This window comes from Salmo salar, chromosome ssa25, assembly GCF_905237065.1.
Source record: "Salmo salar chromosome ssa25, Ssal_v3.1, whole genome shotgun sequence".
Taxonomy (NCBI): Eukaryota; Metazoa; Chordata; class Actinopteri; order Salmoniformes; family Salmonidae; genus Salmo; species Salmo salar.
In genome coordinates this window covers 41,086,259-41,107,914 of record NC_059466.1, presented here as the reverse complement: position 1 = coordinate 41,107,914, position 21,656 = coordinate 41,086,259, and the positions used below count along the sequence as shown (strand labels likewise).

The window sequence follows — 21,656 nt, the reverse complement described above, 5'->3', positions numbered from 1 at the left end:
TCCGCACCTTGGGGGGGGGTACTATAACGCCCTGGCCATAGAGAGGGGTTTTTGTTCTTTATTTTGGTTAGGCCAGGGTGTTACATTGGGTGGGCGTTCTATGTTCATTTTCTACGTTGTCTGTTTCATTGATTTTGGCCGTGTGGCTTCCAATCAGGCACAGCTGTTGTTGGTTGTTGCTGATTGGGAGTCACACATAAGTGCCTGTTTTTCCGTTGGGGTTTTGTGGGTAATTGTTTCTGTTACGTATTGCACCTGACAGTACTGTTTGGCTGTCAGTTTTCTCATTTTTGTGTATAGTGTTCTTTCGTCCATTAAAATCATGATGAACACTAACTCCGCTGCGCCTTGGTCTACTCTCTCTCCCGACAGCCGTTACATGATTGCACTCTAGATCAGCTAGATGCAGGAAAGAGTGTGCAGGGAGGTATTGAATGTGTTCCTGTCTGTCACCTTGATTACTACAAAATTCTCTCGACCTCTGTGCACCTACGTTGTAAACTTTCATTCATAGGCTAGGTTGTAGCAACCTCATGATAGGTACAGGGAAACTTAGAGTATCATTTAGTAGCCTAAACCTGTTGATGTTACATTGAACTGGGTGAATGGAATATGAATGACAGTCATCAAATATGCTGTAATAGAAATTAGTCCATTCTCATCTTAAACGGCATTGACCGCCACTGGTTAATCTCTCATTCTTTCTCTTTTTAAATGTATATGTGTGTGTGTGTGTGTGTGTGTGTGTGTTTTCTTGGCAATTTCTCGCATGGAATAGCCTTAATTTCTCAGAACAAGAATAGACTGACGAATTTCAGAAGAAATTATTTGTTTCTGGCCATTTTGAGCCTGTAATCGAATCCACAAATGCTGATGCTCCAGATACTCAACTAGTCTAAAGATGGACAGTTTTATTGCTTCTTTATCAGAAGAACAGTTTTCAGCTGTGCTAACATAATTGCAAAAGGGTTTTCTAATGATCAATTAGCCTTTTAAAATGATAAACTTGGATTAGCTAACACAACGTGCCATTGGAACACAGGAGTGATGGTTGCTGATAATGGGCCTCTGTATGCTTATGTAGATATTCCATTAAAAAAATCTGCTGTTTCCAGCTACAATAGTAATTTACAAGATTAACAATGTGTTCATTGTATTTCTGATCAATTTGATGTTATTTTAACAGACAAAAAAAATGTGCTTTTCTTTTAAAAACAAGGACATTTCTAATTGGCCCCAAACTTTTGAACAGTAGTGTACATATCAGTTACACATTCCTTCTCCCTCTCGCTCATAAATATACAACGTGCACTTTGAATATAGTGGGAGTGAAAAAACAGCACCACGTGGTAAAAGTATTGGACTCACTTCTCCTGGTCAATGAAGGAATGTTGTTGAATGAGGTGATGAAAGTGGTCAATGTAAAATAGCAAAATCCTAAAAAATCTTTACAGAGCACTGCACTCACTCCAGTTCACAGAGTGTGACTCTTTCCATGACCCCTGACCCTTATGACACACAGTCACCTCCAACCTCCCACCAATTGGATTGGCTCTGGTGGTGGCCTGCGTGGTGGCCCCGCCGGATAATTGGCTGCTGGGTCTCTGTGGGTGGAGCCTAAGCAGTAACATGACATGTCTGTGGAAGGTCTTGTCCAACAAGAAGTACATCACCGGGTCGACCGAACTCCGCAGCGTGGTGAGACAAAGCAGGAAGTTCTTGACCTGAGACAAAAATCAACATACTGTTATGAAGTTTGACAGCTTTAAACTCTACTTCATGTAATATACCTAAGACTGATAAAACTTAACTCCACAAAACATGATTTGCTTCTGGAAGTGCTTTTGAGCCAAAATGAATGGACAAATATTGCCTATAGTTACAGTATATTGTCTATTGATAATGGTAAACTGCTGCACCTTTTAATTTAAAGGTTATATGAAAGTGTTGTTGACCTCAACAATGGCAGAGAGAGGATGGCAGGGCCCCCTAATGGTGGTGGCTGGGTCAGCTTGGTGCTGGACTATGGAGATAAAGATGGACTTGAAGATGTGGTAAGGCAACATGCACACTATCAGAACCACCTGTATAGGAGAGGAGGAAGAGAGGAGAGGAGGAAAGGTTGAGATGAGAAGTTAAAGTCGTTAGATATAAAGCGACTAGCTGTCTAGCAAATAGCATCTGTGAGTCTTAGTCTTAATCAGTAAGAAACGATTCAAATGGCTCCCCAAAACACACAGAAGACAGAATCCCCACCTGGATCACCACAATGTTCCGGAACACTCTTCCCAGCAGTCTCTGGGAACCGTTGACAACGGCACACCGACGTGACCTCCATATATGCCTCGCCACCGCCATATACGACGTCAGCACCAGCAGGAAACACATGAAGAAGATCACAATGGACACCACATTCGCCCCCCTTGACAGGCTTCCCCCCATCTCCATTGCCACACTGTAACACACCCTCCCCCCCTTATCCTTACCCCGTCCTTCTCTCTCTCCATCCTCACTCCCTACATCCACCTTCGTCTCCTTCACTGAATAGTAAACTGTCACGGGTACTGTGGCCAACACCACCATCCCCCAGACACAGGCGCACACGGCCTTGGCGAACCTCACCCGTCTCAGCCTGGTGAAGAAGGCATGGGGTAGCAGGGTGGTGCAGGTGCTGGGGCGGCTTGCGTGGGTGTGCTGGATGAGGATGGCGAAGCGGCTGAGCGCCACCCAGGTCAGGATAAAGACACTGATGTAGATGTTGATCTGCTGAATGGGGGTGACCCCATGGAGGACCAGCTGGCACAGGGGGCTCCACGCCGGCCAAGTTGGACCCTGGGAAGGAATTGACAAGGGATTTTTTTTTACTGTTCTTATTTATGTTACGTTTTTTACCACATATGTGACCCACCCCTTGATTGGTAGATCATGTGACCCACCCCTTGATTGGTAGATCATGTGAGCCATCCCTTGATTGGTGGATCATGTGACCCATCCCTTGATTGGTAGATCATGTGACCCATCCATTGATTGGTAGATCATGTGACCCATCCATTGATTGGTAGATCATGTGACCCATTCCTTACTCAGGATTGGTAGATCATTTAAAACAATTATAATTTTGCCACACAAAACATGACTTTTAAGACTTAAAATTCTATATTATTTACAAGGCCTTTATAGAGGATTCATAAATCATATAGAGGCCTTTATAGAGGCTTTATACATCATATATAGGTCTTTATAGAGGCTTCATACATCATATATAGGCCTTTATAGAGGCTCCATAAATCATACAGAGGCCTTTATAGAAGATTCAGAAATCATATAGGGGCCTTTATAAGGCTTCATACATCATGTATAGGCCTTTATAGAGGCTTCAGAAATCATATATAGAAATCATTCATAATAGTCCAGGCGATATGTGCCACATTTTAGGTGATATGTTAACTTTTTCATAAAAGCATGAAATTTGTACAGTTTGGGGCCCTGAACATTTCCAGATATGGAGGCAAATGGCCATGGTGGCCATGTTTCTTTCCGCCACAACCAAATAATGTATTTTGCATCATAACTTCTGAACCAAACATGATCACACAGAAAATGTGACATTTACTTATATGTTTTGAAGGTCAAGTATTTCAATGATGCCATGCACAACATCAAAACAACCCCTGGCGGCCGTGGTGGCCATTTTGCTATTCCGCCATAACCGGACAATGTCTTTTCTGTCATATCTGCTGAACCAATCATAATAAGGGGATGTCTACACCTATGTTTTGATGGTCAATGATTACAATTGTGCTGTCTACAAGATAAATAGTTCTATTTTCAGGAGTGCATTAAATCTAAACTGGACATAGGTGGTGAAGTAGGCGCAGTCTTTTTGGATCTTAAAAAGGCCTTTGATACTGTGAATCATGAGGTCCTTCTATCCAAACTATCCTCCCTTAATGTGTCCACTGAATTCATTAGTTGGATATATTCCTATCTGACAAACAGAAGTCAAAGGGTTTGTTTGGGGGACACTCAGTCAGACTCTCTTTACTATAACATTGGGGTCCCACAGGGGTCAATATTAGGTCCCCTTCTGTTTACCATCTATATAAATGATCTCCCACAAGTTAACATGCAGATGTATGCAGACGGTACAGTTCTGTATGTACACTCAAAAAATAGACTACTTGTTGTCTTACGGATCGGTGAGACGCTAGCGTCATTCATGAAAATACAAGTGTCATACATGATTCTTTAGCTTAGAATCTTGGTACTCGAACCGCGTTGTCCAATTTGCAATAGGCTTTACGGCGAAAGCATAGCATTTGATTGTCTGAGGACAGCGCCCCGCATACATTCAGCATAAACATATTTTCCAAACCAGCACAGGCATCACAAAAATCAGAAATAGCGATAAAATTAATCACTTACCTTTGAAGATCTTCCTCTGTTTGCAATCCCAAGGGTCCCAGTTACACAACAAATGGTTGTTTTTTTCGATAAAGTCCTTCTTTATATCCCCAAAAAGTCTATTTAGTTGGCGCATTTGATTCAGTAATCCACCCATTCCAACTCGTTCAACATACAGACAAAGGAATCAAAAAAGTTACCGGTAAACTTCGTCCAAACAATACAAACAATGTTTCTCGTCCATCCTCGGGTACACTAATATGTAAATAAACGATACAATTTAAGACGGAATGTACTATGTTCAATACCGGAGATAAATAACAAAGAGCACGCACTCATTCACGCGCGCCACAAGACTAGAGTCCTTCTGAGGGACACTTTGAAAAACTACAACTACTTCTTAATTTTTCAAAAAACAAGCCTGAAACCCTTTCTAAAGACTGTTGACATCTAGTGGAAGCCATAGGAACTGCAATCTGGGAGGATTTCTTTTCAATATCCCATAGGCAAGCATTGGAATGGGATGTGACCTCAAAACAAATTCTGGATGGATTCTCCTCAGGTTTTCGCCTGCCATATCAGTTCTGTTATACTCACAGACATTAGAATGTTAACGTCAGAGTGTTTTCTATCCAATGCTACCAATTATATGCATATCCTAGCTTCTGGGCCTGAGTAACAGGCAGTTTACTTTGGGCATGTCAGTCATCCGAGCTTCCGAATACTGCCCCCTAGCCCTAAGAAGTTAACAAGTTAACTGAAGCTATGGTACATGTTTCGAAATGGATGACTAATTCTTGCCTGCATTTATATATCGACAAGACTTTTTGTATATACTTCTCTAAGAAATCCATTGATTCTTCCCAACGAACTGTTCTTGTTAATGGGGAAAATCTGAAAGTTGTGTCTATCTTTAGGTATCTCAGCATCATTTTGGACTCCAACTTGACATTTAACCTGTCTGGGCGAGGTGGGACGCTTGCGTCAACAGCCAGTGGAATCGCGTGGTGCGAAATACAAATACCTAAAAAATGCTATAACTTCAATTTCTCAAACATATGACTATTTTACACCATTTTAAAGACAAGACTCTCGTTAATCTAACCACATTGTCCGATTTCAAAAAGGCTTTACAGCGAAAGCAAAACATTAGATTATGTCAGGAGAGTACCCTGCCAAAAATAATCACACAGCCATTTTCAAAGCAAGCATATATGTCACAAAAACCAAAACCACAGCTAAATGCAGCACTAACCTTTGATGATCATCAGATGACACTCCTAGGGCATTATGTTATACAATACATGCATGTTTTGTTCAATCAAGTTCATATTTATATAAAAAAACAGCTTTTTACATTAGCATGTGATGTTCAGAACTAGCATACCCACCGCAAACTTCCGGTGAATTTACTACATTACTCATGATAAACGTTGACCAGAAACATAACAATTATTTTAAGAATTATACATACAGAACTCCTTTATGCAATCGCGGTGTCAGATTTTAAAATAGCTTTTCGGCGACAGCACATTTTGCAATATTCTGAGTAGATAGCTCGGCCATCACAGGCTAGCTAATTTGACACCCACCAAGTTTGGTGCTCACTAAACTCATAATTACTATTAGAAAAATTGGATTACCTTTGCTGTTCTTCGTCAGAATGCAGTCCCAGGACTTCTACTTCAACAACAAATGTTGTTTTGGTTCCAAATAATCCATAGTTATATCCAAATGCCACCGTTTTGTTCATGCGTTCAGGTAACTATCCAAACGGTGACGCGCGTGCGTATTTCGTGACAAAAAATGTCAAAATATTCCATTACCGTACTTCGAAGCATGTCAAACGCTGTTTAAAATCAATTTTTATGCTACTTTTCTCGTAAAATAGCGATAATATTCCAACCGGGCGACGTTGTATTCATTCAAAGGCTGAAAGAAAAAAATTGAGAATTCTCATGAACGCGCATCTCCAGTGTCACTGTCCCCAGCCTGACCACTCACAAAATCTTGTGCTGTTCTTCGCCCAGAGACAGGAGACACGTCATTCCACTTTCTGGCGCCTTCTGAGAGCCAATGGAAGCCTTAGAAAATGTCACGTTACAGCAGAGATGCTGTATTTTTGATAGAGATGCAACAGAAGGATAACAAATTGTCAGACAGGGCACTTCCTGTATGGAATCTTCTCAGGTTTTGGCCTGCAATATGAGTTCTGTTATACTCACAGACACCATTCAAACAGTTTTAGAAACTTTAGAGTGTTTTCTATCGAAATCTACTAATTATATGCATATTCTGGTTTCTGGGAAAGAGTAGTAACCAGTTTAACCTCTTACATCTAGACGTTCCGCTAGCGGAACACCTGCTCCAATATCCAATGATAGGCGTGGCGCGAATTACAAATTCCTCAAAAATACAAAAACGTCCATTTTTCAAACATATGACTATTTTACAGCATTTTAAAGACAAGACTCTCCTTTATCTAACCACACTGTCCGATTTCAAAAAGGCTTTACAGCGAAAGCAAAACATTAGATTATGTCAGCAGAGTACCCAGCCAGAAATAATCAGACACCCATTTTTCAAGCTAGCACTAACCTTTGATGATCTTCATCAGATGACAACCCTAGGACATTATGTTATACAATACATGCATGTTTTGTTCAATCAAGTTCATATTTATATCAAAAACCAGCTTTTTACATTAGCATGTGACGTTCAGAACTAGCATACCCCCCGCAAACCTCCGGTGAATTTACTAAATTACTCACGATAAACGTTCACAAAAAACATAACAATTATTTTAAGAATTATAGATACAGAACTCCTTTGTGCAATCGAGGTGTCCGATTTTAAAATAGCTTTTCGGTGAAAGCACATTTTGCAATATTCTGAGTACATAGCCCAGCCATCACGGCTAGCTATTTAGACACCCACCAAGTTTAGCCCTGACCAAACTCCGATTTACTATTACAAAAGTTTGATTACCTTTGATGTTCTTCGTCAGAATGCACTCCCAGGACTGCTACTTCAATAACAAATGTTGGTTTGGTCCAAAATAATGCATCGTTATATCCAAATAGCGGCGTTTTGTTCATGCGTTCAAGACACTATCCGAAGTGTAAATAAGGGTCACGAGCATGGCGCAATTCGTGACAAAAAAATTCTAAATATTCCATTACCGTACTTCGAAGCATGTCAATCGCTGTTTAAAATCCATTTTTATGCCATTTTTCTCGTAAAAAAGCGATAATTTTCCGACCGGGAATCTGCGTTTAGGTAAACAGAGGAAAGAAAACAAAGCATTCGGTCGACGCGGGCACGCGCCTGAGTCTCACAGTACTGTAACCAGCCACTACCCAAACGCGCTACTTTTTTTCAGCCAGAGCCTGCAAAGCCACGATTCAGCTTTTTGCCGCCTTCTGAGAGCCCATGGGAGCCGTAGGAAGTGTCACGTAACAGCAGAGATCCTTTGTTTTGGATAGAGATGACAAAGAAGGCCAAGAAATGGTCAGAGAGGGCGCTTCCTGTTTGGAATCTTCTCAGGTTTTGGCCTGCCAAATGAGTTCTGTTATACTCACAGACACCATTCAAACAGTTTTAGAAACTTTAGGGTGTTTTCTATCCAAAGCCAATAATTATATGCATATTCTAGTTACTGGGCAGGAGTAGTAACCAGATTCAATCGGGTACGTTTTTTATCCAGCCGTGTCAATACTGCCCCCTAGCCCTAACAGGTTAAATTACTAGATGTAATGTATTTGTATTTTCTATTGTTTTAGTGAGTATTTGTATAGTGGCTGTGTAAAGGACCTTACCTTCCCAGGGACTGCGGGTGCAAATTAGCTTTTGGCAATCCCCGGCACATTTACATGGATGTTGCATTATTGTAATATTGATGTTGATTAATGTGCATTGTCCCCTATAAATAAATACATTATTATATAATGGTGGACCGCCAATGGGAAGAAATCCAATGAAATCACAGTTTCAGACAACGTACCCAATAGAATATGATGTATGTGGCATACAGAACCATACAGTCTGCTGCTGTCTTCTTGCCCCTGGTTGTGAATGTGGACATTGTACATTTATGGAACATAAGAAGGGCCTTTGATTTGTCTGGACCCAGGGAGATGGTGATTTCATGGGAATGTATGTGCAGTGCCTTCAGAAAATATTCACACTCCTTGACTTTTTCCAGATTTTGTTGTGTTACAGACAGAATTGAAATATATTAAATAGAGTTTTCACTGGCCTACACACAATACCACATAACGTCAAAGTGAAATCATGTTTTTCTAATTGTTTCAAATTAATTAAAATTGGAAATCTGAAATGTCTCGAGTCAGTAAGTATTAATCCCCTTCTGTTATGGCAAGCCTTAATAAGTTCAAGAGTAAAAGCAAGTCACATAATAAGTTGCATGGACTTACTCTGTGTGCAGATATTTTTAATGACTACCTCATCATTGTACTCCACACATACAATTATCTGTAAGGTCCCTCAGTCGAGCAGTGAATTTCAAACACAGATTCAACCACAAAGACCAGGGAGGTTTTCCAATGCCTCACAAAGAAGGGCACCTATTTAAAAATATATATATTATTTAACCTTTATTTAACCAGGAAGGGCTCATTGAGATTTGAAATCTGTTTTTTAAGACCGTCCAAGATAGGCAGCACCAAGTATTACACAATTATAGACGGACAACATGAAAAACTACAAATAATCTAGTAAAAACCATAGAATTCACAAGAGTATAACAAATCATAAAACAGCAAATTTAAAACATTGACAGGTCAAGGAATCAGCCTCAAAATCCTTCATCAGTGATTTAAAAACACCAATCGGGACAAGTTCTTCCAGTTTAAAAGTTGCTTGTAAGGCGTTCCAAGCCAATGGCGCAGAGTACATAAAAGCCATTTTACCAAATTCAGTTATGACATTTGGAACAGTTAGCAGGATATAGTCCTGCGAACGAAGAGAGTACCCACCACATTTCTGAACAATAAAAATGGCCAAATAAAATGGTAGTAAACTCAAAGTGGCTTTGTAAATAAAAGTATACCAGTGACTGAGCCTACGAGTGTCTAGAGAAGGCCAGCCAACCCTGGTATATAACTTCTCTGGGCTAGGTGGGACGTGACCGTCCCACACTATTCAACAGCCAGTGAAATAGCATGGCGCGAAATACAAAACAGCAAAAATCTCATAATTTCATTTTCTCAAACAATCAACTATTTTACACCATTTTAAAGATAAGACTCTCGTTAATCTAACCACATTGTCCGATTTCAAAAAGGCTTTACGGCGAAAGCATAAAATTAGATTATGTTAGGACATAAACTTCACAAGAAAATCCACACAGCCATTTTCCAAGCAAGGACATGCATCACAAAAACCAAAAGAGCAGCTAAAATATTCACTAACCTTTGATGATCTTCATCAGATGGCACTCATAGGACTTCATGTTATACAATACATGTATGTTTTGCTCGATAAAGTTCATATTTATATCCAAAAACAGCATTTTACATTGGCGCGTGATGTTCAGAAAATGTATTTCCACCAAAACTCCCGGTGAATGTGCACATCAATTTACAAAAATACTCATCATAAATGTTGATAAAATTTACAACAGTTATTGAAAGAATTATAGATACACTACTCCTTGACACTACTCCTTGACGCAACCGCTTTGTCAGATTTCAAAATAACTTTACAGAGAATGCACATTGAGTACATAGCTCAGCCATCGAAGCAAGCTATATAGCTACCCGCCAAGTTCTGGCATCAAAAAAACTCTGAATTAGTATTATAAATATTCTCTTACCTTTGCTGATCTTCGTCAGAATGCACTGCGAGGACTCCTACTTCCACAAGAAATGTTCGTTTTGTTGAAAATACTCCATATTTATGTCCAAATACCTCCGTTTTGTTTGTGCGTTCAGATCACTATCCAAAGGCATAACGCGCGAGCGCAGTACCAGAGACAAAAAGTCAAAATGTTCCATTACCGGTCGTAGAAACATGTGAAACGTTGTTTACAATCAATCCTTAGGGTATTTTTAACATAAAACGTCGATAATATTCCAACCGGACAATAGCGTATTCATTCCAGGAGAAAAAGAAGGAACGGCGTGCTCGCGGGATCACGCTTCACGGCTTGGTGGGATCACGCTTCACGGCTTGGTGAAGCGTGATCCCGCGAGCACGCCGTTCCTTCTTTGTCCATAGGCAGTCCACTCATTGACTGAGCTACTATTCTCTGCCCAGTAACAGGAGAATGATGAAAAAACTTTCTGAAGGCTGTTGACAGCCAATGGAAGCCTTAGGAAGTGCAACGTGACCCCACAGAGACTGTAGTTTCGATAGGGATTCAAAAGAAGTACTACAATTCTCAGATTTCCACACTTCCTGGTTGGATTTTTCTCAGGTTTTTGCCTGCCATATGAGTTCTGTTATACTCACAGACATCATTCAAACAGTTTTAGAAACTTCAGAGTGTTTTCTATCCAAATCTACTAATAACATGCCAATATTTGACTCTGGGCCCGAGTATTAGGCAGTTTACTCTTGGTGCACGCTTTTCATCCGAAATCGAAAATTCGGCCCCCTATACCCTAAAAAGATAAAGTGCAGTGGTGCATAAGTGTTATGCAGTTTAAAATAAATCTCAATGCGTCATGGTAAAGGGTGTCAATTGATCTCAAACACTGAGTGGAAGCATTCATATATAAAATGTCCCCATAGTCTAGTAAAGGCATAAATGTAGCTGATACTAGCCTCCTTCTGGCTTCAAAAGAAAAACAGGCCTTGTTCCTAAAATAAAATCCCAAATTCAGCTTACATTATTTTGTAAGTTGTTGAATATGAAATTTAAAAGAGAGGTCGTCATCAATTCAAATTCCAAGATATTTATATGAGGTTACAGTCTCAATCTCATTGCCCTGACCGGTAGTAATAGGTGAAAGGTTCAGAGGTCTATTTCTTGCTTTAGAAACACCATTAGTTTAGTTTTGTCAGTATTGAGGATGAGCTTCAAATGACACAAGGTATGTTGAACAGTATAAAAAGCAGTTTGCAAGTTCTGGAAAGCTTTTGTGAGAGACGAGGCACAACAATAAATAACAGTATCATCAGCATAAAAGTGAAGTTGCGCATTTTGCACATTTTTGTCTAAATTATTTATATAAATAGTGAATAAGAGGGGACCAAGTACAGAGCCCTGGGGCACACCATTACAGACAATTTAACAGACATGAGCCCATGAAATTGAGTGCACTGTTTTCTATCAGACAGATAGTTAGCAAACCATGCAACTGCATGCTCCGAAAGACCTACACTCAACAATCTCTGTCTCAGTATAGCATGAGCAACTGTATCAAAAGCCTTACAGAGATCAATAAAAAGTGAGGCCCAGTGCTGTTTTTGTCAAGGGCTTCAGTGATATAATTTAAAACCTTCGTGGCTGCTGTAATTGTCCTATGCTTCTTCCTGAAGCCCGATTGGTACATTGATAAAATAGAGTTAGTATATAAAAACTATTTTAGCTTTTCACGCACAAGGGTTTCAAGTATTTTCGCCAGGGGTGACAGCTTTGAGATTGGCCTATAATTATTTAAAAGAGTTGGATCTCCCCCTTTTAAAAGTGGTAGGACAAATGCTGATTTCCAGATCTTTGGAATTTCATTACATTCCAGGGTTAGATTGAACAGATATGTAAGTGGTTCAGCTATGAAATCCGCTGCCAGATTTAAAAAGCAGCGATCAAGAAAATCAGGACCTGCAGGCTTTCTCTGATCTAATGTTTTCAGGGCTTTATGTACCTCTTGCACTGAGAATGGCAAAAAGCTAAAAGTTTGACCAGCTCTCACTGGTTCATCCACACAGGGTTGTACAGAGACAGTGGACACTGAATCAAACAGCCTACCAGATGTCATATACAGCAACAAAGTCCTTCAATACACATGATGGTAATTCATTAATATTACTGTTTCCAGACATAGACTGAATAGCCTTCCAAAAATGTCTAGGGTCATTCTGGTTATCAGTGGTAACAGACATAACATTTTCAGACTTGGCCTTCCTGAGAAGAAAAGAACACTTGTTTTGTAATTGCCTAAGAAGAAGCCAATCAGCATCAGAACATGATTTCCTTGCTTTAGCCCAGGCTAAATTACGTTCGTGAATAATACAAGACAGCTCAGAAGAGAACCATGGATTATCCCGCCCTTTAACCCTGAACCTGCGGAACGGGGCATGTTTGTTTACTATTTGGGATTAAGCTCAATCTTGCTCCAGTCAAAATAAAACAAATCATGAAAGAAAGCCTGCTAATTAAATCTCTTAAAATGTCTCTTACGAATAAAGCATGGCTTTGTTTTAGGAACCTTAGTATTTCTAACAGCAGCAACACCACAATGGTCACTTAAATCATTACAAAAAACACCAAATGCAGAATATTTATGTGGAGCATTTGTCGATATCAAATCAATCAGAGTAGATTTCTCTGGACATTTGGGATTTGGGCGAGTGGGTGAGTTAATCCGGATGTCCTAGCCGTGTCTGAATCGTTTTCCGACAAGATAGAACTGCCAAAGGGGGCGGAGTTGCAATCTACTGCAGAGATAGCCTGCAGAGTTCTGTCTTACTATCCAGGTCTGTGCCCAAACAATTTGAGCTTCTACTTTTAAAAATCCACCTTTCCAGAAACAAGTCTCTCACCGTTGTCGCTTGCTATAGACCACCTTCTGCCCCCAAATGTGCCCTGGACACCATATGTGAATTGATTGCCCCCATCTATCTTCAGAACTCATGCTGTTAAGTGACCTAAACTAATCTAAGCTTGATGCCCTCAATCTTATACAAATTATCAATGAACCTACCAGGTGCAGTGATCTGTGAGCTGCTCTGACAGCTGGTGCTTAAAGCTAGTGAGGGAGACATGAGTCTCCAGCTTCAGAGATTTTTGCAGTTCGTTCCAGTCATTGGCAGCAGAGAACTGGAAGGAAAGACGACCAAAGGAGGAACTGGCTTTGGGGGTGACCAGTAAGATATACCTGCTGGAGTGCATGCTACGAGTGGGTGCTGCTATGGTGACTAGTGAGCTGAGATAAGGCGGGGCCTTACTTAGCAGAGACTTGTAGATAACCTGTAGCCAGTGGGTTTGGCAATGAGTATGAAGCGAGGGCCAACCAACGAGAGCGTACAGGTCGCAATGGTGGGTAGTGTATGGGGCTTTGGTGACAAAACGGATGGCACTGTGATAGACTGCATCCAGTTTGTTGAGTAGAGTGTTGGAGGCTATTTTATAGATGACATCACCAAAGTCAAGGATCGGTAGGATGGTCAGTTTTACGAGGGTATGTTTGGCAGCATGAGTGAAGGATGCTTTGTTGCGATATAGGAAGCTGATTCTAGATTTAATTTTGGATTGGAGATGCTTAATGTGAGTCTGGAAGGAGAGTTTACAGTCTTAACCAGACACCCATGTATTTGTAGTTGTCCACGTATTCTAAGTCAGAGCCGTCCAGAGTAGTGATGCTGGACGGGCGAGCAGGTGCGGGCAGTGATCGATTTAATAGCATGCATTTAGTTTTACCTGCGTTTAAGAGCAGTTGGAGGCCACGGAAGGAGAGTTGTATATGGCATTGATGCTCGTCTGGAGGTTAGTTAACACAGTGTCCAAGAAGGGGCCAGAATTATGCAGAATGGTGTCGTCTGCGTAGAGGTGGATCAGATAATCACCAGCAGCAAGAGCAACATCATTGATGTATACAGAGAAGAGAGTCGGCCCGAGAATTGAACCCAGTGGCACCCCCATAGAGACTGCCAGAGGTCCGGACAACAGGCCCTCTGATTTGACACACTGAACTCTACAGAGAAGTAGTTGGTAAACCAGGCGAGGCAATCATTTGAGAAACCAATCTTGGCCAGGTCGCAGTTGTAAATGAGAACTTGTTCTCAACTAGCCAACCTGGTTAAATTAAGGTGAAATAAAATTAAATATTTAATTAAATCAACTGGGTAAGATTCATAGAATTATAAAACATTTTTAAATCATCAGACACCGGCTTTAACCAACAACAGTTGAGATCACCAATCAAGATCATTTCACTGTAAAGAAGTTTAGACATAAGGTGCATCAGAGAAGAAAATGCATCACCGAGAGCAGAGGGGGGTCGATAACAGCCCATCACAGTTATAGAGAGACCCTTTGAAACCTCAATATTCAAAGCAAGAATTTCCAACTGTTTACAAATAGTTTCAAACTTTGCCACACTTGCAAGAAATTTAGCCTTTACATATATAGCCACACCCCCACGTTTCTTATCTCGATCAGTGTGATACACATTGTAACCATTTATACAAATATCCTTATCAAGAACAGACTTGCTGAGCCAGGTTTCAGAAAACACAATTAACATCAGCATCAGTTGATTTAGCCCAAATCCTAACCCCATCCATTTTTGATAACAGGCTGCGTACATTTAAATGAAAAAGACCAAAACCAAATCTAGATTTAAAATCAGAGGGGGTTTGGAGACATTGCATATCAGGGCCAGGGTTAGGTTGCACATTACCTGATATCAACAATAGAAGAATAACTAGGCACCTCTGTTTAATAACCTTGCACGGCCTCTCTTTTTTAAGAGACATACTGCAAGTGAGTTTCCAGACAATACGAAACAGTCATTTAAAACCATTAGACTTTGGTAGTGACAAGTTCGTACTGTTCACATCATGCCACAAATGCATCGGCACTTGGACGAGTGGATGGAGTGAAAAAGAGCAAGTTCCCGCAGACAGAATGTCTAATGGACGGGAGAGCACATTGTCAGATGTACTCACCCAGCGACAATGTTCGTTTTCTCCAGAGTTCAGTAAAGTCAGTGCACAAAGCAATACCACGAAAATTGTCATTTTCTCTGAGAGATGTAAGAAATAGAGGCCAAGGAAAGGTAAGGGGAGAGAGGGACAGTGTGTATGCATGTCTGTATGTGAGTGTGTGTGCATGTGAGTGGATTGGGTGTGGGGGTCGATTGAGAAAACGGGTTGGGGATTGTTGAGCTGCCTCTGACAGCCAGGCGGAGAGCGAAGAGGAGCAGCTTGGACGAGACACTCCGCGGAGGGAAAGAACTCAGGCCAGCCAGAGATAGGGTTACTTTGGTAAACTTCAAGTAAAGAAGTGCAAATAGCGAGAAAAAATCAAACATTAAAAAAAGAATCTTAGTTGAGGGAGACCCGCGATCTTTACACCAGCAAAACAAAATAGTTTGCACTACACAACAAGGGAATTGTGGATTTACTCAACCATAAATTAATAGGTTATTAGTAGGTTAAAATCTACTATTCACAGACAAACGACTTGACATGCTGCCATCTTGGATTTGGACAGATAAATTGGTAGAAAAAAAGAAAAGCAGACTTTGAATATCCTTTTGAGCATGGTGAAGTTATTAATGACATTTTGGATTGTGTATCAATACACCCAGTCACTACAACGATACAGGTGTCCTTCCTAACTCAGTTGCCGGAGAGGAAGGGCACCACTCAGGGATTTCACCATGAGGCCAATGGTGACTTTAAAACAGGTACAGAATTTAATGTTTGTGATAGGAGACAACTGAGGATTGATCAACAACATTTTAGTTACTCCACAATACTGACCTAATTGACAGAGTGAAAAGAAGGAAACCTGTACAGAATAAAAATATTCCAAGATGTGCATCCTGTTTGTAACAAGGAACTAAAGTAATACTGCAAAAGATGTGGCAAAGCAATTAACTTTTTGTACTGAGTGCAAAGTGTTATGTTTAGGACAAATACAATACAACACATTTCTGAGTACATCTCCATATGTTCAAGCATAGTTGTCACTGCATCATGTTATGGGTATGCTTGTAATTGTTAAGGACTGGGGAGTTTTTCAGGATAAGAAATAAACGGAATGGCAAAATCCTAGAGGAAAACTTGGTTCAGTCTGCTTTCCAACAGACACTGGGAGACGAATTCACCTTTCAGCAGGACAATACCTAAAACACAAGGCCAAATATACACTGGAGTTGCTTACCAAGACGACACTGAATGTTCCTGAGTGGCTTATTTACAGTTTTGACTTAAATCGGCTTGATAATCCAAGGCAAGACTTGAAAATGGCTATCTTGCAATGATCAACATCCAACTAGACAGAACTTAAACATTCTTTTTATGAATATCTGCAAATATTGTACAATCCAGGTGTGCAAACCCAGAAAGACTTACAGCTGTAATCACTGCCAAAGATGATTCTAACATGTATTGACTCAGGGGATTGAATACTTTTAAAAATATTCCCCAAAAAATTCCACTTTGACATTTAAGTATTTTGTGTAAATCGTTGACAAAAAATTACAATTAAAACCATTTTAATCCCACTTTGTAACACAACAAAATGTGGAAAAGGTAATGAGGTAAAGGCACTGTAACACCAGAAAATGGCCAAAAAAGAGTCGAACCAGCTTATCTGCTTTTATACTATGATTTGAACATTAGATGTTCAATGTTCAATGACGATCTTATTGGATTTCTTGACACGGTTTACCATGGCAGTCCACCATTATATAATAATCTGAACTGTTTATTTTTTGCATGGTGTCATTGTAATTCTTGACCATCAACACATAAGTGTAGACATCACCATTTCTGTAATATCATGTTTGGTTTAGGAGATATGACACAAAATACATTATTTGGTAATGGCGGAATGAAAAATTGCCGCTGCGGTTTTTCTGATGCCTCCATTTCTGAAAACGTTCAGGACCGCAAACTGTAAAAATGTCATGCTTTTACGAAAAAGTTTACATAATTTTCACATAACACCTGGATTATAAACACATTTCATGCTTTACAAAAAAGTTTTCAAAGGGGTTTTAGTACTACATTTGGCCAAGATTCAGTACCAATCCAAATGTCAGTAGAAGATGACGGTACCTGTGAGTAGTAGGCGGCCAGGAAGGGGGTGGTGAGGGAGAGGCACAGGTTGGACAGGCCCAGGTGGAACAGGTAGACATGGGTGGAGGTCTGGGTGGGAATACGCCTCAGGAACACCCAGAGAGAGAGAGCGTTGCCCGGGAGACCCGTAAGGAAGAGGAGGGTGTAGAGGGAGGGGAGGACGAAGCGGGTGGTGAAGGAGGGGCAGAGGGGGGAGACAGGGAAGCTGGTAATGGCAGAGATGGAGGCGGGATTGAGGTAGAAGGTGTTGGACACAGGTGGGAAGGGTTGGGATGTGTTCTCCATTGATCTGTCAGACTAACAGAGAGAAATATCAGACACAGGAGGGGAGGGAGAGAGAGAAATATTAGATACAGGAGGGGAGGGAGAGAGAGATATAGTAGATACAGGAGGGGAGGGAGAGAGAGGCATTTTCCGTAGTTTAGACATTAATCCCAAACTGTATATAAAACAGTGGCTCTGTCCGAATACCCACACTAGCGTACTACATATTAAACTGAATAGTATTTACTCATCGTCGCATTTTGTAACGACCCTGAGTTTATAATTGTAATGAGTGTCATACGGAGTAGACCAAGGCGCAACGGGTTGAGTGCTCATCTTAACTTTTATTGAACACTTAACAAAACAAGAAAACAAACGCACAGTATTGCAGGCTACGCACAGTATTGCAGGCTACGCACAGTATTGCAGGCTACGCACAGTATTGCAAAAACAACTTCCCACAAACAACAGGTGAAAAAGGGCTACCTAAGTACGACTCCCAATCAGCAACAACGATGTACAGCTGTTCCTGATTGAGAGCCATACCAGGCCAACACAAAGAAATATACAACATAGAAAAACCATAGAAATACAAAACAGAACAAAACCCCAAAACCCCGACAACACAAAACAAACACACCCCTGCCACGCCCTGACCAAACTACAATAACAAATAACCCCTTATACTGGTCAGGACGTGACAATAATGATGTAATGTTTAATAAAAAGTATGCAGTATGCCATTGCTACGGCTTCGAATATATAACTGGTTAGCTAGGTTAAATATGATGTTGTCGCTCAACAACTGCATGCTTATCGGGTATCCAGCTAATTTAAAGTCCAACTAAAGCACTTAGCTAATGTAAGTTACAGTATTTAGCTGAAGTAAAGGCACGGCAGGCTGCAAATAACAATCAGTTTTCAAAGATATGCGATTAAATAGTTGTGATCATTTTAAGGACAACAAAAAATGACTTACATTTGAACACTGCAGGAGACTGTTTGCTCGTACTCTTTGCCATCTTCAATTCATTTTTTTTCCTTTCAGAGGACTATCAAATCTCAAAGCCCTCCTTTTATCCAGTTTGAATGCATTTTTGGTGTGAAATTCCCAAAAAGTTGACAATTAATTCATACAACATGAGAAGCCGAAACGAGTATGACATTTGGGCATTTAAAGTGTCGTATACAATTTTTTTTTACAAACTCTAACATCGTACCCATACCGACAACGCATGTGCACTATCATGCACATTCATTTTGTCTTCCCACACCAAACGCGATCACGACACGCAGGTTAAAATATCAAAAAACTCTGAACCAATTATATTAATTTGGGGACAGGTTGAAAAGCGGTAAACATTTATGAGAATTTAGCTAGCTAGCTTGCAGTTGCTAGCTAATGTGTCCTATTTAGTTAGCTTGCTGTTGCTAGCTAATTTGTCCTGGGATATAAACGTTGAGTTGTTATTTTACCTGAAATGCACAAGGTTCTCTACTCCCGACAATTAATCCACACACAAAACGGTCCCCGTGTGGTAATGCCCACATGTGGTAATCAGACACTGAATGTGGAAATGCAATACAGTAACTGAATGGAAATCTAGCAAGTGTCAGCTTTGTGCAATTACTGTAACGGTTGTCGTCGGGAATAGAGGACCAAAACGCAGCAGGAATGTGGATGCTCATCTTGTATTTATTTTTTAAATAAAGAGAACACCAAGATAACAAACACGAACAACAAAACAGTCTTATCTTGCTCACACAGGCAAAACAATCTCCCACAACACCACACCAAACAATTACCCATATATAGGACTCTCAATCAGAGGCAACGAGAAAGCACCTGCCTCCAATTGAGAGTCCAACCCCCCATTAACCTACACATAGAAATACAAAACATAGAACATAGACCAAAAGCCGGAAATAATAAATCAAACACCCTACTACATCAATCACCACCCCGAACCACATAAACAAAATACCCTCTGCCACCTCCTGACCAAACTACAATAACAAATAACCCTTATACTGGTCAGGACGTGACAATTACATACACATGTAGCACAGGAGCTAGATAAAAAATATGGCTATAAACAAGGTACCAGTTCTTGTATCACTAAGATAATAGCTGTTAGTAAAGAGCACATTACTGATGAGCAGTCAGTAGACATTATTTACATTGAAGCAAGTTCCCGTCCGAACAGTTCCTATTTCCTACTGATGGAATATTGGCAACAATGGTATTGTGTTGTTCTGGTCACCAAGAAACCAAACAAAACCATAACATGCTTATTTGTTTAATTTGTAAATCTATTCACATTATGTGTTTTCATAAATTTTTTCTGTAATTACCGTATACTAATTCAGCAATGGTCCTCGTATCATGTCAGAAGTATCAAAAAGTGTAAATCAACTGTTGTACATATTATAAATGACCAAAAGCACTATAATTTGAAGTGTTCATGATTGTTTGTCCTTTCTTTTGTTAAACTTAAAACAGAAACAAAGCATTCAACCTCAGTAAAACTCTCAACTAACCAAAAATGCTAGTGTAGAAAACTGTGACCATTTTCTCATAAAGCCAATTCCTGCTTTCTGTTAAACCCACAGCCATTTTCACACTAACATTTTTTTTTTTTAAGAAATCTGTTTTCACAAAGATTAATACTTACAGTCCAGAGCTGAATGATGTCGGTTTATGAGGTAGTTAATTGTATGATATGTTGATATGAAAGGTGTATGTGGAGCATCAAATATCCTGTTTGTCCCCTCAGCTTTTAATAGAGGAAGTGTGTGAGAAAGAGAACATAACACAAGAGAGTGTATGTGTGTGTGTGTCTATGTTTGCATGCATGGGATGTGGGTTGGTTCACGATGTGAGTTATTTTCAGATGTCCGGGTGAGATGTGATCGCAAGAAGACTAAAGGGTAACATGTCGTCTTACAGGCTGAATGCTCACCCAAAGACATCTGCTGAGAAACACTCACGTCTATTGTTGTTTAAAATAGATTTATTGGTAGATGATCAGGGTTACATTCAAATGGGGTTTGTGTGATGTGACAGGGAGAGGCAGTACTGAGAGAAGTTGTGGTCCACAGCGTCTTACAGTCTGTCTGTCTGTCTGTCTGTCTGTCTGTCTGTCTGTCTGTCTGTCTGTCTGTCTGTCTGTCTGTCTGTCTGTCTGTCTGTCTGTCTGTCTGTCTGTCTGTCTGTCTGTCTGTCTGTCTGTGTGTGTGTGTGTATTACTGTCGTCCTCGGCAGCAGGGCAGGGATGTAAACACAGCTCAGCGCTGCTATGGTTATGGTTGCATTATTCACCTTCCATCTTGTTCTCCCCTTCTCACATTCGCCCCCGTGTGGTGAGAGTATGGTCACTGCACGCTGGACATGGTATGGCAAGAAGCACGCCACAAACACAACCACAGCTTAGATCTTCCTACGTACCCTCAGACGACCGCGCCACGCCTCCTGCCTCTCTCTTGCCCCTGAACAGCCCCCCCCCAAGTTTACACCCCATTTATTCTCTACCATACCCTCCTTCTCCCCTAAACTCACCCCACACCCCTCTTCCACCCCAACACTCAACCCCCTCCCCTCCATTACCCCTCCTTCACTAGTGTGTGTGATTGTGCCAGGCCCCACTGACCCTCTTCAGATTCAGAATTAGTCCCCCGTAGCTGACCTCAATAAGGGTTAGAATCTGGAAAAACAGCCCCACTCCAAGGCAGTGTTGGTTATGGAACCCTTCTCTGTGGTGATTCTCCACCAGGTCAAAGCAGCCATCTCGTCCTGCTCCCCCTTTTCCTCCTCTGATCTGAAGTACCACACTGGCACTCACCACCGTTGCCACGGTTACCCGGGTGACAAGGCAGAGTACCCAGCAGCCTCTGGGCCTGGTGAGGGGTGTAAGGAGGGCAGGGTGAGGCTGTACCTATAAGCAGAGAAAGATTTGAGAGCAAAATTGAAGGGTTAATTTAATAACTGA

General features: G+C 40.7%; 2 protein-coding genes across 21 annotated transcripts in view; one reads left to right on the top strand and one right to left on the bottom strand.

Moving 5' to 3' along the window:
- Positions 1-21,656, top strand: part of LOC106586786 (peripheral plasma membrane protein CASK) — a 231,170-nt gene that overhangs the window by 129,846 nt on the left and 79,668 nt on the right. The window lies entirely within an intron of this gene.
- Positions 911-20,522, bottom strand: LOC106586789 (probable G-protein coupled receptor 82). 2 transcript variants are annotated; one of them, XM_014174443.2, is made up of 5 exons: positions 20,343-20,520; positions 17,383-17,700; positions 2,257-2,832; positions 1,956-2,084; positions 911-1,724 (listed from the first exon to the last, which is right to left on the bottom strand). In XM_014174443.2, exons 2-5 carry the CDS (start codon positions 17,686-17,688, stop codon positions 1,449-1,451), a joined length of 1,287 nt encoding a protein of 428 aa, XP_014029918.1. In that variant the 5' UTR covers positions 17,689-17,700; positions 20,343-20,520; the 3' UTR covers positions 911-1,448. The 2 variants fall into 2 exon arrangements, with proteins under 2 accessions (XP_014029918.1, XP_014029919.1); XM_014174444.2 differs by having other exon boundaries at positions 1,549-1,724; positions 1,920-2,084; positions 20,343-20,522.